This window comes from Marmota flaviventris, chromosome 3, assembly GCF_047511675.1.
Source record: "Marmota flaviventris isolate mMarFla1 chromosome 3, mMarFla1.hap1, whole genome shotgun sequence".
Lineage (NCBI taxonomy): Eukaryota > Metazoa > Chordata > Mammalia > Rodentia > Sciuridae > Marmota > Marmota flaviventris.
The window spans coordinates 173518079-173536408 of NC_092500.1; the positions used below are offsets into that span (position 1 = coordinate 173518079).

The window sequence follows — 18330 nt, forward strand, 5'->3', positions numbered from 1 at the left end:
CACCATATCACTAGAAGGCAAGGTTCTGAACACATGCTTTAATGTGGCTGGGGTTGGAAGAGGTCTGGTCCACTTCTGTTGCTGTGGTCTCTGGGCCTCCTCACTTTACCCGACAGCATTTGGGCCCTGATATGCCGCAGGTGCCGATCTTCTTCAGATGTCCACGGCAGGCAGCCTTACACAATCCTCCATTCCTGACGCAGCTGACAGGATTGCTGATATATTTAGGAAAAACTGAAAGAAAACAAAGGGCAAAGGAGTGTCAGCACCGAGGCCCTGTGTTGAAGGACAGGAGCCCACGCCCATCAGCAGAGTGAGTCCGGCAGGTTTCCTTCCCGCCCAGTTCTTCCTCAGGATCACACCACTTGACTCCAGGCTGTTTGAGTCTGTTCTGATCCTCCAGCTGAAATGTTGAGGCTCTGACCTGGGGAGCCTGCTGGGGGCCCCCAGATGGGGTCAGGCAGGCACGGCCGGAAGACCTGGGCCCAGTGGGCACACCACAGTTTGCAGCCTCAGCCTCAGAGAGACTCCATCTGCTTCTACCTAGGCCAGTAGTGTTAGGCTCAGGTAAGGCAGGAAGGTCCCCATTTTCAACCTTTGTTTTCCATGTCAGTTAATTTATTAAGTATCTGAACTGAAGGGAGAAAAAGATGCAGCTCAGAGAGTAGAACTTGTTCAATGAGAACTTGACGCCAAAGTAACTGACAGTTGACAACAAAACAGTAAAAATAAACCTGTGTCCTTGTTTCTAAGATCTAAAACCTGGTCTTGCTCTCATGCCTTCTTCCTTCCTTCCTGATCTATTCCAAGACAGAATACAGCTTTGACCCTGCTCTCTCAGAATCCCGCTGTTCCACTGTAACCCAGAACTCACAAACGGGATTCATAAAATGAGGGGTGTTTTCAACATCATTTCTATCGGATTTGTTGACTCAGATCTTGCCTCATTTTCTTCTCTCTGTCCCTCCTCTCCACCCGCCTCTCTTCCCCGTTCATTCTTTTTTATTCTATTTTCACAATATCAAGAAAAAAATAAATGTTGGGCACACAGTTGAGAGAGCTACTTCCAAGAGCTGCACCTGCACTGGGCCAGGGCAGCCCTGTATGTCGAAGGGCATGTCGTCCGGGGGCCTCCTGTCTGAAAAGACCAGGGCCGGGAGGTTCCTAAACCACAAGCCCACAGAATTAATTTCTGGGATTATCTAGGTACCGAAAAACTCTACTCTTTCATGTAAAGATTTATAAAACGGTGTCCTCTGCTTCCTTCTTTGGCTAAAAGCAAGATATCCGAATTTGATTAAAAAAACAACTAGTGGCCTTAGGGAGGCTTCCCTGGTCTCAGCAGTGCTAGCTCGAGGACCAAGGAAGGGTCTGGATTTACCAGCCGCAGAGCTGCTTGGAAATGGCTGTGAGTGGAACCCTGTGGTTCTTCAACTCCTTTCCAGTTGTAGGAAATGGTCTTGATTCTGTTAAGTAATTCATACAAGCTACTTGGCCAAAAAACTGTGCTTAGAACAGAGAAAGATGAGAGGAAAGGAGAGGAAGGGAGGAGAGGAGATAGAGAATCAAGAGGGAAGAAGAAGGAGAGAGTAAGAGAAGGAGAAAGAGAAGGAGCAGGGGCAGAAACAGGCAGAAGGAGGGAGAGAGGAAGAAAGACCGAAGGGACGGGGTGGAGGACGGGGAAGGAGAGAGACTTCCTGCCTTCTCTGTGTCCCCTCCTCTTCCCCGTGGCCCATCTCACCTGGAGGAGGCAGCAGGAACACCAAGAGGAACGCGAGGAGGAGGAACCGGATCCTCATGGCGAGGCTGGTGGACCCACAGCAGACGCTGCTGAGAGCGCCCAGCGCTTGGCCTTATAAAGGTCCGGGCTCCCGGTTCCTGGAAATTATACAATTTGTTACTGGCTCTGGTCCTTGTAATTGCCGGGATTAAAATGACATCTTTCCTGGTGTGTCAGAGGAACAGCCCTTAGGGAATAAGGCACACCCAGTTGTCCTGATGCAAATCAGGATGTGGGAAACCCCAGGGAATTGTCCTCCACCCTTGGGACCAAGAGCTGCCACTGCCTACTCCTTTAGGTCCCTGGATGGAGGGGGTCAAGAGCTGGGCCTGCCTCACAGGGCACAGATGGGCTTGAGCCCTAGAGGTCACCTGCCTGCTCCATGGAGTGTGAAGTCTACCCACTTTCTGTTTCCTGATAGTCTGTGGACAGTCTGAGGCCACAGTGGGAACGGATTCCACCTCTTTGTATCCATCCCTGGGCATGGTCAGGTCCTATGATGAAATAGAACAGAGTGTGCTGAACCCAGAGTTCCCAGGGGTGGGCAGGAGGGTGTCAGGGCTTCAGGAAGAGACAAGGGAGCCCCATTGTCCCAGGTCATCACAGGACAGTGAGATCCACATGAGACATCTCCTGAAAGTCCCCATCTACCCGGGAAGACGGGCACTGACTCAGGTGGGTGTGTGTTTCACTCCTAAGAGGCAGACAGGGAGGACAGCATTGTGTCTGGGCTCTCCCTGGTCCAGGGTGACATGTCAATCCATGCAATGGTCAACGCAGGACGGTTGGCACATCCATCCAAACACTGATCATCTCTCTGCGTTGGGAACGTCTTCGAGCTGTTTTGAAGTGTGGAGTGTGAAGTCTACCCACTTTCTGTTGTTGTCTTCTCCAGCGACTCTCCTGGGAACAGGACACCAGGACTCACTTGTCCTATCTGTATTTTGTCCCTGCTATTCGACCTCTCTCTCTTCCCCTCCCCGTCCCTGTCCCAGCCTCTAGTCACCTCTGTCTTATTCCCTAATTCGAGGTGTTTTGAGAGGACGCTGGTGACAATGCTGTGTTGGCAAGAAGTGATGACTTCCGGATCATGTGAGACGGAGGCCTGGGTTGGGACGCTGGTGAAGCCGTGAAGGAGGTCCCATCAATGCTCAGGCTCTGGTCACCACAACAGCACGCCCCTCCTCTGGACTGTGTAGAGAAGCATGTCACTCACTCAACACTCAGAGTATTTCTTCCAGGCTAAGGAAGCGTACGGAATACACTGAATTAAAAAAAAAAATTAAAAAGCTTGAATATGCTTAGCCTGAATTGTTTATTTTTTTAAAAAAATGTTTGATGAGCTGAGAGCAGTGGCGCACACCTGTAATCCCAGTGGCTCAGGAGGGTGAGGATCACGAGTTCAAAGCCAGCTTCAGCAACAATGAGGCACTAAGCAACTCAGTGAGACCCTGTCTCTAAATAAAATACAAAATAGGGCTGGGGATGTGACGCAGTGGTCAAGTGACCCTGAGTTCAATCCCTGGTACCCTCCCAATATATCCATATATATATATATATTAGATGTATCTCTCTTAGTTTTTTGATGACAAGAGGCAAACATCATGTGTTGGTCAGTTTTCTGTCACTGTGAAAAAATATGTGAGAGACTCAAAAGGAAGAAAGGTTTATTTGACTCACAATTTCAGAGGCTTTGGTCTGTGGTTGATGGCTCCATCGTTTGGGGGACTGTCTTGAGGTGGAATGTCATGGCAGGAAGCCCTTGGCAGTACAAAGCTCACTTCATGGTATCTGAGAAGCAGAGGGGAGGGGCAGGTCCTAATATCTCCTTCAAGGTCATGGCTCCAATGACCTGACTTCTGCTAGACCCCAGCTCCTAAAAGTTCCACCACCTCATAACAGTACATCAGGCTGGGGACCAAGCACATGACGTCTGGGGGACACTTAATTAAGATCCAACTCATAACACATCGTGGTGCAGCACCTGATTCTCTCAGCATGCACTTCTTAAGAACAAGGGAAAATTCTCACCTGAATCCCTATACCATTTACACATGTGAGAGAATAATTCCTAATCTCATTTAGTATCTAATCATTATTTGCATTTCCCCTAGGGGTTTTGTATCTATTGATATTTTTTCCTAGTCTATTTTTAATCTAGAGTCACACATTGAGTTAGATGGTTCCCCCCGCCCCCACCCCCTCTGTATTTTTCTTTCTTTTTTGAGCGGCAGTCTTATAGAATGCCATAATACTTAGGAAGGGGCTTCACTGGGCTCTGAGTTTGAGGAAGTTAATGGCTGCCGTCTTTTTCCTGTTTGGCATTAATCCTATTCACCCTTTTCTAGTGAGTCATGTGCTTGCAATTATTACAAATATAACTCACTGTCATTTAAAAGTCCACCTGTACAAAAGTGTGATTTCCCACTTGTGTCCCAACCCCAGAGAACCACCAGTAGCATTTTGTCTGCTTACTTTCTGTTCTGCCTAGATCTCTGTGCAATTGTGAAGACCTACTCGAGAAGGAGGAAAAGTTGATCTGAAGTAGGGAAACCACTGAGAGACACATCACCCTGTGTCCCTGGGGAAGAGTACCCTTCAGGGTCCCCAGGACAGCTGCATCAGGGGGTGCTGTGTTCCCACCAGGGGTTCCTGTGACTGACAGCACCTGGTGCCAGATGCCTCCTTTGCGGCTGTGCTGCTCCCTTGGTGATGAAGCTCATTTGATAGAGACCCCAGCTCGGTAAGGCACTCTCAAAGGCAGGATCACTTCCTGGCCTTGACCTGTAAGACCACAGGCCAGCACAAACATGGCTCCCTCACCAAAAGCCAGAGATGGAGCGACTATGGGGCCTGGGGAAGTGTCGAGTTTAGGTGGAGTCTAACTGATTGCTTATCTAAGCTCAAGAAGAAGCCAGGCTGGGTGTGCAATGGTAACCATCCAGCCTGGGCTGAGAAGTACAGTTGTGTCTTGCTCCTTAAAGGAGAGATAAGTGCTGCACCCACAAAGCTCTTCCCTAAACCGAAGGGGGCGCTGAGGCTGTTCCTCCCAGGCAGAGGGGCTCAGGGCCCCAGGAGGGAGTGCAGCTCCATTCCAGTTGGCAGGCTTTCAAAAGCAAAGTCTCTCACCTCTATGACTGGTTGATCTAGATTTATGTTTCAAAATAGCTTCATCTCAACATTGTTACAGCTGTCAGATCCTCTTTACTCCAGCACAGTTGCATTAGCAGATTCTTCTCAAAATTAAAAATAATAATAACAACAATGTTGCTCAAAGTATAAATGCTGATGACCTAATAAATGGGTTTTCAGGAAAGCCGGCCAGGAAAATTATATTACTACTTTATTAATATAAAGTAGTATTTGTTGTACTAAAATTACGACACCAAAATATTCTTTTCAATTTTCAGTTTCTGTTATCGTTCCTCTATAATGGGAGTCCTATTTCATTCTGCAAATTACATTTTTGAAGGAAAACGCTTTACATCCTCCTCTAACATCACTTTCTTTTGTGCATTTTCATTTTGCTCGGAGCTTTGCCAGTTCTATAGCTCTTATGGCCACATTCAGACACAATATGCCATTCATCCCTCCTCCGTGCACCTGCCAGGTAGGCACGGCTCAGCTGCACAGATGACAGTCCTGGGACTTGGAAAGATGAAGGCCCGTGGGCACCTAGCTGCTAAGCCTCAGAGGTGGGATCAGAACTGAAAGCCGCCATTCTTCCAAGTCCTCCTATGGACGTGCCTGGTGCACATTAATGAAATCGCCCTGGCGTCCTGACCGCTTCGCCCCTTCCTTCTCCCACAGCCCCTCGGCTAGAGTGACAGCTGCCTGCTGGACGCCAGCCTCCCCTGGTATTGCTGTCATCCTCTCCAGCCTCCTGAGCTGACGGGAGGGCTGAGAGCATGACAGGCCTCCTGAAGGCCAGGAACAACGGTGCGAGGTACTGCCACCTTGTGGCGATTCTTTGTATGTCATGTCAGCCATTCCCATTTTCCTGTTTGCCCCAAGCTATGTGCAAGCTTCATAAGCACCCCAGGTATATGCACGCCACCAAGGATTTTGTAATTATTTTTTCCTCTTAATGAACCTAATGAGAGTTCTAAAATTTTTATTCATCATCTCAAAGAATAAGCTTCATTTTTATTAAAAATTCTCTTTTGCGCGCCCATTTTCTTCCCACCTGCCTCTATTTGCTTTGTGTTTTAACATCTCATTTCTTAGAGGAAACTTAGACTGTCAACTAGGGAGTTTCTCTCCTTTCTACCTAAAATCACTTAATGCCATGAAATTCCCTCTAAGAAGCACCTCAGCTGCTCTCCCACAGACCTTGGAGTGTCCTGCTTTCCTTTTCGGTCAGTGCAAAATGTTTCCTAATTTCTCTTGTGATTCCTTCTTGAATATTTAGAAGTAAGTTGATTAATTTCCAAATATTTGGGACCTTTTCCAGATATCTTTCTGTTATCAATAGCTTTGTAGGTTCCACTGTGTCCAGACACCATATTTTGTATTGTTTTAAACTGTTCTGCTTTTTGAGACTTGTTTCCTGGCTCAGGGTGGGCCGTACTGGGTGACTTTTAATGCATTCTACTGTTAGTGAGTGGAGTGTCCTATGAATTTCACAAAGGTCACACTGGGTGACACTGTCATTCAAGGCTTCTCTACTGTTATTCTGTCTGTTTTCCCATCCATTACAACGAAAAAAAAATGTTGAAATATCCTGTTGCAATTCTTAATTTGTTTATTTATTCTCTCATTTCCACAATTTTCTTAACAATTTCTATTAGATTCTATTAGATGTGTACTGATTATTTGCTTTTTTTTTTTTTTCCTGTGATTTAACCATTTTATCTTTAGAAAAAATACCCTCATTATCTCTGGTAATACACTGCTTGTTCTAAAGTCTGCTCTGATCTGTAATCAATTAACCAATAGATCAATCAATTAACCAATTAAACCAAGATTAATCAATTAACCAATGTTTTCTTTAGATTAATGTTTTTATATGTCTGGTTCTATCCTTTCTGCTTTGACCTAACTTTGTCCTTGTATTTGACATGCACAGTGGGTCTTTATTAGTGCCTACTAATTACACAGCACAATGGGTGTCATTGTGGCCTATTCTTCCTGATGGACAGCGTGCCTTTGGCTCTTGTTTCTCACCTGCTGCAATCTCTCCCTTCCTGAGGTGTCTGGAATGTGGGCAGCCTGCTCCTTCCATCTTGCAGAGACTCTCCTCCACGCCTGCATTTCCTGGTGCAGGACTTCCCGGGAGGGATTCCTGTGTCTTTTGGGTGTAGCTGAGATAGTGGGGTCTTTGCTTTGGTTTGTGAAGCGCTCCTGCTGGTGTGGAACTGGGGCCACACACGGCTCCTGTGGACCCTGGTAGGAAGCGTGCTTGATCCTCTCTCTGAGCAATGTGTCTTCTCGAGCTGTTTGTAAGATGTTCTTTTTGTCACATTTAAAATACTCCGATTCTGATGTGCTTGGTGTGGCTGTCTTTGTTCATTCTGCTCCTATTTCTTTGAGTCCTCCCTTTGTGGGTCACAGTCTCACCAGAGCTGGACAACAGCAGGCCATTGTTTCCTGTCTCCTCCTCTGGCTTCCTCTGACTCCAAGCACAGCCCGAGGCTGGGCTGGTGAGGTTTGCACTCAGCCCTCTGTTAAGGTTTTCCCAGTCTCTCCTTTTACTCTCACTCTGCTTCACTTTCTCATTTGTTTGTGCTAAAACAGATGCTGGCTTACTGATCCTTACCGTCACACACCATTTGTCCAGCTCAGTATATTTTAATTCAGATGTTTATTTTCATCTCTAGAAGCTCCGGGTTAGAGCAGCTGCAGAGGCTCCCTGGAGAGCTCCACGCAGCTGATGGCATCCCTCAGGGGAGACTGGAGGCCGGTGCTAGTAGGAGCCTGTGTGCCTCCAGCCCTGTGTGTGCCTCCAGCCCTGTGTGTGCCTGGACTTCATCTAAAACCTTGGGTGTTTCTGCTTTCCTGTGGCTGACTGAAGCCCCCTTCCTCAACAGCACCTGTGAGGAAGTTCTGCCCTGCAGAAGGGGTCTTGTGCCCATAGTTATGACCTCAGTCTCCACCCGGCTGCACTGCTGGGCAGGGTGAGGCCCCCTCCTGGCACCTGCAGACCCTGCCCAGTAGCAGATCGGCCAGTCATAAGCTCCTCTTGCTTCCTTCTGCCTGCAGTCACGTCCCCCACTGGATGGTGCCTGTCCTCACCTTCTGTCTGGCCCCTTCTTGTGGACTGTTGGAGGGCACTCAGCAATGCTTCCTGGATGGACAGTGGGTGGGGTGTGGGCTGCTCCAGGGGTCTTCATTCCCCTATCCCTGAGAGCCCAGTAGTCTTGCTGTTCCACCACAGTGCTTAGCCTGGGGGACTGGGGTCAGGGAGGACAGACCATCACTCCAGATGCTGGATCCTTAAACAGTGGATGATCCAAAGCTCATGAATGGACGTTGGTCCAGCCAGTGCTGGCCGAGCAGCCCCCATGCTCAGGGCGCTTTACCAACAGTCCTACCACCCGTGTGGGGACCCACAGTGTGGACAGGGGGAGACACCGAGCGACCTTCAGAAGCAGCACTCACGTCAGAGCCCGGGGTGCAGCAGGCGGGAGGAGACAGACACGGGCGGCTAGCGTTTGGAGACAGGTGGGAGCAGTGAGCTCATGCCAGTTCTGAGGCCAACAGCTCAGAGGCCTGGGCAGCAGGAAAGCAAAGGGTATACTAAAGGAGGCTCAGGGTCCCCGTCTCTGAGGAGAAACTTTCTGGAAGGATTTGGATTGGTGCCTGAGGGATGCATTAAGGTTTTAGAGGTGGCTTCAGAGAGATGAAGTCCTGGGAAGAAGGACGGTAAAGCCCAGGAGTATGGAGGATGAGGGAGCAAAGGAATGTTCCAGAAAGAGTCCAGTGTTGCCGAGGTCCAAAACCCACGAAAATCAAACACGGTGCAGAAGCTGATGTATTTAATGGAAGGTGTCATTAGCCTCTCTCAGTTGCCTGCTTGGTATCAACTTCCACAAAACCAGAGTGTTTAAAAACAAAAAATCAAGCTTCTAAATTTTTGAAAAAAAATTTTAATTTGGTTTTAGCTTTATAAACTTGAAGGAGGGATCGCCCCAACATTCTCCTCACGTCTGATCCCTATTTCTTTTTGCGGCAGCATTTCCGACCCCGGAGAGAGCAGCGGCCTATCTGCTCCTCCTTGGGGAGGCAGCCCAGCATGGCGCACCGGCCACCCCGTATTCTGCAATAGTACCTCTGTACTGCGCTGATGATCCCGCTGTGACCTGCAAAGGAAAAATAGAAGGTATAGGCGGCTCTAGGAGGGGTCCTGGGACAAATTCCAGGCTTCAGGAGTTCCTCAGTCACTCGCTGCCTTCCAGGGTTCTATTTCCTTCCCCGCTTGGCTATAAAATTAAGAGTGAAGGGAAGGTGGAGCCCAGCAGGCAGTAGTCAATGTCCCCTGGGGGGAAACTGCAGATCTCTGAGGGTGCAGTGTCCTGGGCCGACCCCCTCTGACCACTAAGCTTAGTGAACCAGAAGCCTCTGCTTCTGCTCACAGAACCAGCCCAGGTTTCCTCCGAGGCTGAAATTGAGTAGCACTTTCCCACATCTCCTTACCAGTCCTCCCACCAGGAGGCGGGTGAAGAGGTGCTATTAGCAGAGGGAGCAGGAGCAGGAGCCTGCTGTGAGGCTGGCCCTGACTGGTCAGCTGCCAAAGACAATTCCCCTGGTCCCACCCAGGGAATGTTGGAGAATGGAGAGGCCTGGATGCGCTGACACTGGTCCTCTCAGGCCCTCTTTCCCACCTGACTTACCTGGAACGGGCATCAGGAACAAGAGGAGCAACACGCCCAGCAGGTACAGGATCCGCATGGCTGACCGGCTTCGCAGCAGGCTGAGGCTGGACTGAAAGGTGCACGGGTTCACGTTTATAAAGAGGTAAGCCATGGCTGCAATTCTTGTAATGTCACAGTGATGACAAGATGACGTACTTCCCGATGTGTCATCTCTCTCTCTGCACAGGTCACACCCACTCACCCAGGAGCTGGTACCAGCCTGATAAGCTTGCTATGGACATGGGGACAGCTGCTGTCCTCCAGGCTCAGGGGCCTGGTCATGACTGGCTCGAGCCGGCTGTGGGTACAGGCGGGGCTGGTGTGGGCAGGACCTGTCTTCTCCTATGAGTGGTGCCAGGGTTCCTGGTTTGGGGTCGACCTATCTGCACTGTGGTACTTTTTAATTTCCTGCATCTTCTTAAAAGACAGAGAGTCTGAGGCCCTCCTGGGAACCAGATCAATCCAGCTCTGGACGTTCTCAGATCTGGGGGGTAGGACTGGCCTCAGGTGGTGAGGAAAGAAGAAATATTCTTTTATTTGTTCTTTCTAGATGATAGGATATATTTTGACATATCATACATACATAGAATATAACTTCCTATTTTTGTGGCTGTCCGTGATATGGAGTTTCACTGGTCGTGTGTTCATATATGAACATAGGAAAGTTATATCCGATTCATTCTGTCTTTTCTATTCCCACCCCTCTCCCTTCCCTTCATTCCTCTTTGTCTAATCCAGTGAACTTCTATCCCCCCATACCACTTATTGTGAGTTAGCATCCACATATCAGAGAGAACATTTGGCCTTTGTTTTTTTGGGGATTGGTTTATTTCACTTAGGGTGATAGTTTCCAATTCTATTGATTTACCTGCAAATGCCATAATTTCATTCTTCTATATGGCTGAGTAATGATCCATTTGGGTATATATACCACATTTTCTTTTTCCATTTATCATAGTTTAGCTATTGTGAATTGAACTGCTATAAACATTGATGTGGCTCTATTACTATAGCATGCTGATTTTAAGTCCTTGGGTATATGCCAACGAGTGGGATAAGTGGGCAAAGGGTGGTTCACAAATGGACTGTGCTGAAGAGCCCCTGCCTTCACCCCTTATGGTGCTACAGAGAGTAAAACACATCTCGTACTTCATCATGGTTGTGAAACTACCCAAATTTATAAGGAAGGTGTTTTATCTCACTTCCTCGGGAGGACAATGCTGTGATAATGTTGAATAGCTGCCTCTCTTTCCTGTGGAGGAGAGTCCCTGTGCTATTCTTGGCTCAGGAGCTTTCAAAAACGTCCAGGGATCAGATGATTTTCACTGGGTATGAAGTCAGAGTTTGAGGGGAAAATTTCTTCTTCTTTTTTTTAGCTATTAGACCTAAATGTTGAGGAGTCTAAGCAGTGGGTTGTGTCTGCCAATTGACTATTTAGTTGGGAGCTGAAGCCGTCCTGTTGCCTGGCTGCCATCCCAGTGGACCCACCGTGGCTCTGGGTGTGAGGTCCAGGAGTGTGTTAGGGATACTGGTGCATCCCGCAGATTCAGTGAGCAACCCCGAGCATCTCTTACAGGTGAAGACCAGCATGCGTGTTCAGTGTGGGTGAGAGACCCACATGCTGAGACTCAGGGGCAAGTCCTGGTTTCTCCTCTCCAGGGGCTACAGGTAGCTTCTGCCGACGGGCAGACAGTCAGATAACAAAGGGTGGGGCAGAGGGTCATGGTGAGGGTTTAGGCACAGGGCCGCACAGATGGAGGGAAAAGGAGGCTCGTGCTGAAGAGTGGATTTTAATCAGCAGATGTAAGAGGACTTTGGAGGTGTAGACACTTTATCATTTAAAAACCTAACTTTGCTCTTACGTTCAGGGTTGCAGACAAACAATTGGAGATGCTTTGAAATGGAAGGAGCAGGTGACTGTGGGGTGGGATGGGTGCTGATTTTGTAGTCTTACTATGTTTTACACAGGGTGCGGCTGGGTGTGGCACAAGATCTAACCAGCTCCTGGCTCAGAGTGCAGGGCCAGAGTCATCAGACCGTCACATCACTGCAGGGACCAGACCTCCACAGGCCAACCCATGGTTGAACAAGTTTCTTTGGAGACTGGGCGGGGAGAGGGTGCTTCTAGGGCGACACCACTGCTTCATAAAAGCTTCTTAGGAAATAAAAATGGCCTTTCTTTTCCCTTTGGCTCCTCCGGCAGCTGCTGGAGACCCTTGGGCCTGTTTACCCTGCTCTGTGCTCTGCTGTGGTTCCAGGTCTCCTGATGGCACCTCAGCGAGGACTGCAGCTTTAGAGGGGACTTGCCTTTAAACCCAAGTCCAGAGCCAGTTCACAACAGGAGGAAGCGGGCCAGGAAAGCACAGGCTTTACCTCCCACCGGGTAAACGAGTCGTCTGCTCCCACCAACCCTCTGAGTGTGGACTAATATTTTATGTATCTTATGTGTTCTCTGCCCAGCAAACTTTCTTGGCATTTCTTCATCTTGCAGGCAGAAATGCACGTAGAGGTTCCTTTGGTTTCCTGCAAATACCACTGGATTTGGAACACTCTATTGGATGTTGTGTATTGTGCTCCAACCACTGAGAGAGACAGGGAGAGAGATGGGTGGGGGCAGATAGAAAGGCGAGGGTATGCAAAGAAGGGACAAGAGCAGAGTACAGGGCTGGCTCACGTGAGTCACAGGACCCAGGATGTGGTGGATCTGGTGGGGCAGGCAGAGAAGCCAGTGTTCTCTCCAGGAGGATCAGCAGAGGTGGGGAGCACAGAACCAGTCTGAGGAACAGGGAAAAGCCGAGCTTGGCCCAAGTCTAGTGGGGAGGGTGGCAGACAAGTTAGCATTTGCATCAGCAGATAAGGGAGCATGAATTAAGAAAAAACTAGACTAAGGTTTTAATCATCTAAAATTTTGACTCCATCAAAAATTCCTTACATGAAGACCAAGAAGAAAGCCTGAGAGAGTTGTGCTTGCAATTAAGCTGATGAGCCCGATAGTCACTTCTTCAAAAATCTTTGGTCTTAAAGGTATTTACACTGCCTGCCTGCGAATCATGTCAGTGACTCTGGGGGTGTGGAATAGGCCTCGGTGCCCAGGGATGTTGACGGTCCCAGCCATTCTGTTCTCCTGGGGTTCCCAGGGCAACCTGGCATAGTCACAAGGGAAGAGGCTCAGCCCAGGTGTCGTCAAGATCCGCGGACTCAAGGACCGTTGGGGAGAACCACAGGGCTATCTTCTCAGGGTCTCCCACTGAGAGTCCCTGAGGATTGGGACTGGTCAAACAGCACAGCCATCCCTACCCTACACCACAATTTTTCATCTTCTTTCCTTAAGAGGGAAGACCTAACATAGAGAGATGATGCTCAAGGTCCCTGGACCCACCACTTCTTACTTTGTGTCACCTCCTTGTTCTGCACTGCACTGCTCTGATCCTGTCTGACTCACTGCCTCCCCACTGGTGACAGGCTCCCCCAGGACCCCATGCAGGGGTCTGGCAGACACAGAGAGGCTGCTGAGCTTTGGGCAGGGAGGACACATGGGCAAAGGGATTCCACGTCTGTTTTCTGCACCACCTCTCCGCAGAGAGCTCCCCCTGTGCCTCGTCAGATCACTGCTCCAAATCCCCCCAAAGTGCTCTCCTTGACCCTCCTCCAAGGGAACACCATGCTCACCTGATACTACCTGGGAGAAAAGTACCAAGGAAAATGGAGAGAAAGTTCCCGGTGGAATGGCACCTCTGAGGGCTCCTGGAGAGCAGAGTCAGGACACGTGTCTCCAGGGGGACCCCCGGGAGTGCCTGCTGCACCTGGAGCTGGCGGAGGAGGAGAGACCACTGCAGGCGCCTGTCCACCTGGCTGTGACACAGAGTCCTCATGCTACAGTCAGGCTGGGCTCTTAGAACGTGTCTGTCCCTGTGGACACACTCAGGTTGACTCCGGCAGGGCACAGGACGGGAAGGCTTTCTGAGTGGCTGAGGACAGAGGCCGGCTCAGCAGGCCCCAGGGATGCTGCGCAAACTGACAGCAGAAGAGGGAGTGTGCACTAGAGCTGGCTGCTGCACACAGGGTCCCAGCAGGGAAGGGACTTGGCCCTGCCAGGCCACAGGGGCACCCACCTCTGGGAGAGGACGTGGCCCATCCCCAGTCTCATGGCTCAGTGGTTTGATGGGCTCCCTGCTCTCTCTCCCACCAGGAAATTTAACTTTAAAGGAACAGAGGGGAGCAGGGGCCGGCTCTCCCAATCATGCCTCCGTGTTCTGGAATCTTCCTCATAAGCTTACACGTCCACCTATTGTTGCTCCTGCGTTGCTCAGGGTGGAGCAGGTCTCCTTCCCAGGAGTCAGCTCGCACTTGTGGAACCCACTTTTGCAGTGGGCCCCACAACCCATGTCCCTCTTGTCTCTTCCCCAGGGGCTCCTTCACGTGGCCCATGACGGTTCAGCTGTTTGTTTAAAACTAACCTGTCCTTGACCCATTTCTTCTCCTAAAACCACTGCCTCATTCTTTCCTTTGATTCACCATCAAGTTCCTTGATAGTGGTCTCTACTCTGTGCGGTGGTCTCTTCTGATCACCTGTTTTCCAAACCTGCCCCTTAATGTGTGGCTTCCTGGCATCTGTCTCAATGAACCCATTCAAAGCTCTCCTCCAAATTCAACAGTGACGTTGCACCTCCAATCCAGGGGATCATCTGACTCTGCCTTTTTGCAGCATGAGACTTGTGAGGACACTCATTCTCAAAACCTGTTCCTCTTCAGCTCATCATCTAGGAAACACTGTGGACACTGGCTGTCAGGCGTGTGGACCTGGCACTGACACAGGTAGACAGCTTGTTGTTTCTGGGCTCTGTGCTCCTCACTATTTCCAAGTCTTAAGTTTAAGGAAGATCCGGTAGACACTGACATGGTAGCAAAATAAAGACTTATGCTTTCCATGTTCTCCTGGACTTCTGATGCCTGTCTTTGATTCTTCATGGACTTTTTCATTCTTCTCCTATCTCCAAAGTCCCCCAAATGGGACAGCTTCAAGAATTTGACATTATTGGCCAGGTGCAGTGGCACACATCTGTAATCCCAGTGGCTTCAGAGGCTGAGGCAGGAAAAGCACAAGTTCAAAGTTAGCTTCTGCAACTTAGTGAGACCCTGTCTCAAAATAAGAAATAAAAACAAGGGCTGGGGATGTGGCTCAGTGATTAAGTGCCCTGGGTTCAATCCCTAGTGAGAGAGAGAGAGAGAGAGAGAGAGAGAGAGATTGACATTACTATGATAATAAGAAGGTGGACCTTGTCCCCTTCCTTCTACTCACTGTCATCACAGCTAATATTTGTTCAGCAAATTCTGTGTGCCAGGCACGATGCTGAACACTTTATGTGCATTTATTTCATGTGAGTCATGTGAAAGTTGATATTATTATCTGCATTTCACAGATAAGGAAATGGCAGCTTAGAGAAGGAGGTAATGCACTCCATGCTTTAGCATAATTTCTCTTGAAGAATTTAGAGACCTAATTCCTGGTCCTCTTCTCGCCCCACACAGAGCCTGGGAGGTGGATTATATAGACCTCTGATGACTTCCATCTTCATCTCTAGTCAGGACCACTCCAGATTTTCCTGGCTGATCTTTCATCCTCTCCAAGATCACTACCTTAATAACATCCAGTGCCTCACCATCACCTCAGCTTAGAGTAAGATTGTGCCTGTCTCATAAACGTCACCCTCACTCCCCATGTTGCTTGGTGATGGAGGCTGGGAATTGGATTCTTTCAGATTTTCCTCTTTTCCTAACTGCTGACATGCAGTCTCCATCCTGTCTGTTGTTTCTGCATGATGGTCTGTGCAGGTTACAGAGCCCAGGCCAAGTGTCAAACTCCACTGAGGACGGTCACCCGCCAACCTGCCCTACCCAGGAGTCATGCAGAGCATGCTTTGCCTCACAGCTGGAGCCTTTGCCAAACTCCTTCATGAACGTGGTCTGGACCTGTGGACACCTCTCACTGCCTCTCTAGAAGGTGTAGGGGTACTTTCATTTGTTTCCTTATGTGAACGAGAAAGTAAATGTTTCCAAACTTGGATACTTGGGACAAGTATTGTCAAGAAGAAAGCATTCTAGAAGAGTAAGGAAATGGAGAGGGAACCTCAGCAGGCAATGCAGGTTCAACCAAGGGTCAACAACAGAGCGACCTGAGCAGATTTATGTTTTAGAAAGAAGCTCACAGCAAACACAAGAGGGAGGAAGGTTAGAGGGTTCTGAGACCACGACTAAGGAGCCCAAGGGCTGAACAGAAGGCTGCCACATTTCTAAGGGGATGAACAGAGGGGCACGAGAGCCAGGCCTCTACAGGATGGGATGGCACGTTGACGTGGTGGTCAGGGCGTCAAGGGGGAGGGTTCTGTTCTGGGGACAGCGTGGACAGTGGTACCCTTTATCATGGAGGCGTGATCTGGAGAGAGAGCCTGGCTGCAGTCACCCCACCTTCTAACAGGCTCCAACTCGTTCAGGAATCTGAAGCCTTAGCCTGATGTGGTGCCCCAGGCCTTTCCCACAGTCTTCAGAATCTCACCCGGCCAGCGGGGCTGACTCCCCAGATCCTGAGGGTGAAGTCAGGAGGGAGATATAATCCATATAAGGCCACTCCAAGGACATTCTCCTGCTGTCCAGGCAGCAATCCCGTCATTCCAAATGGAAAGGAGTGGCCACATGTGTCTGTTTATTCATTGACTGCATTTCACTCCTGGCCCCAGTGAAGACCCACCACCCAGCACCTGTGGCCACTAGACACCACGGCCTTCTGGCTGCTTCCCTGGACAGGAGTTTTAAGGTACAGAGGACTCCGTACCTTAAAGTACACCTTAAGGTACAACAGCCATGGGGTCAGCTCATTCATGGGTGGGGAATGTGGGTGAGGGTCATGATGTATCCTGGGGGCCCAGGGGAATTTTCTTTTCAAATAGGACTTATGCCACTGTCACTTAATCAGAACTGGCACTTGGCATGAACTGGTTCCCTACCACATTAGGCAGCAGGGAATCGCTAAATGCTTTAGGATGGCTGGCATCTGCGGAGCTGTTCTCCCAGGCCTGGCCCTGCAGTTATTATTCTGGAGTTAGTGCTGCGATCTGTGTGTTACAAAAATAGAATCCAAGGCCAAGAGAAGTTGGAAATAACTTTCTGAAATTCGAATCTGAAACCTAGAATCCCCTGGATCACAGATTATTGTGCTAACCATCCACTCTACCACTTGAGGCCACTACAGCTGAGTTTTACATTCACCTTTTCATCTCAAGTTTTGGAAGAGTGGTTTCCCAATGTGAAGGTAAACGAACCTCATTTGGTGGAGAACAAATGATACAGCGTTTGGGGAAGTGAAGCCACTCCTTCCCTCTTGATGCAGACCACAGCGCTCCTTCTGTTTTGGGAATTCCCAGCTTACCGCCTCAGGGAGGTGTACACCATGACATTGGCCATGCTGGTGCTCCGAGAGAATTCAATCAAATGATGAATTTGGCATCTTTATCTCAATCTGCTCTTCCATTTTCTTCAAAAAAAGAGCTTTAGGATTGCATCGAATAGGGTTAGCAAACCTCTTGAATAGAGGGCAGGCCTGTGCACGTGTTCAGGTTTTGTGGCCATGTGGCTTCTGTTGTGAGTACTCGGCTCTGCAGGGTCAGGTCAGTGCAAAGACAATCATAACAATATGTAAACAAATGGCCGTGACTTTGTTCCAATACACTTCATTTACAAAAACACGTGGCGGCTGGATTTTGCCCGTGGGCCATGCTTATTGATTGCTGGCGTGCATTCATGAGGCAGTGCGTAGGGTAAGCAATCTCTGTGCCAGACTCCGGTGATCTCTGCTCCTGTGGATGGTGGCTGGGCTCATGGAGTCATTCCTAACAATTACAATCTGGTGGCAGTGCCAAGATGCTAATTCTGAGGCTAGATTCTATAAAGACCGAGGGTCCAGTTTGGGGTGTTCTCTTTCTTTCACTTTCCTGAGAGAAGCCAGCAGCCATGACTGGAGCTGCTCTACAGAGAGGCCCTCACGGTAAGGAACTGGAGGAGGGGTCTGGCAACAGATCGCAAGTAACACAGCCCTCGCTCTAATATCCTGCAGGATCTCACCTCTGTCAGCAGCTGACTTTAGCTGCATGCCCTTCCTGTGCAGCTTCCGGGTGGCACTGCAGCCCTAGCTGACAGCTTGACTTTAGCTTCACGGCTGACCTTGGTCCAGAAGGCCCAGCTGGGCCATCCCTGTTATCCACGAACCCCAGAGAGGAACCAGTGTTGGTTGTTTTCAGGCCCTAAGTTTTGGAGGTGATTTGTTGAGCAACAGTGGATAACTTACATAGTAAGGAACAGCACAAGTGATAGAAGAGATTTGGAGAACTGTCTTGTGGTCCCAGTGTTTTGACCAATTTGCTCTGTGAACTTAGGCTGGCTGTTGAACTGGTCTGGCCTTCCATTTCCCCATTTGCCTACAAAAGGGATGGGAATCATGGAATCCTGAGGTTATTACGAATTTTAGTCTTCTCAGATCCTTGAGTCAGGCTGAGTCCTGCATCTAATCCAGAGTCATTCACTGGACACTGGTGGGTGCCCATCAACATATTTTGGTAATAACTGTCAACATTTAAAAGACTAAATATTTTGCATAAAAATCTAGATTTCTAGATTTGGCTTTCTTCAGAAAAATATAATGATTCA

General features: G+C 49.1%; 1 protein-coding gene across 2 annotated transcripts; it reads right to left on the bottom strand.

Moving 5' to 3' along the window:
* Positions 1-1805: 1805 nt before the first annotated feature.
* On the bottom strand, positions 1806-9845 carry LOC114079318 (beta-defensin 103A-like). 2 transcript variants are annotated; one of them, XM_071610631.1, is made up of 4 exons: positions 9613-9845; positions 9051-9081; positions 3461-3571; positions 1835-1878 (listed from the first exon to the last, which is right to left on the bottom strand). In XM_071610631.1, the coding sequence occupies exons 1-4, from the start codon at positions 9743-9745 to the stop codon at positions 1854-1856; spliced, it is 300 nt and encodes a 99-aa protein (XP_071466732.1). In that variant the 5' UTR covers positions 9746-9845; the 3' UTR covers positions 1835-1853. The 2 variants fall into 2 exon arrangements, with proteins under 2 accessions (XP_071466733.1, XP_071466732.1); XM_071610632.1 differs by lacking the exon at positions 3461-3571 and having other exon boundaries at positions 1806-1878; positions 8015-9081; positions 9613-9841.
* Positions 9846-18330: the final 8485 nt, after the last annotated feature.

Excerpts from the sequence above, each read along its gene's own strand:
- LOC114079318 (XM_071610631.1), bottom strand. The coding sequence starts at position 9,745 with ATGGCTTACCTCTTTATAAACGTGAACCCGTGCACCTTTCAGTCCAGC. Across the intron at positions 9,082-9,612 it reads GTTCCTGATGCCCGTTCCAG|GTCACAGCGGGATCATCAGC; the intron begins GTAAGTCAGGTG and ends TTTCCTTTGCAG. Across the intron at positions 1,879-3,460 it reads AGACCAAAGCCTCTGAAATT|GAACCGGGAGCCCGGACCTT; the intron begins GTGAGTCAAATA and ends TATAATTTCCAG.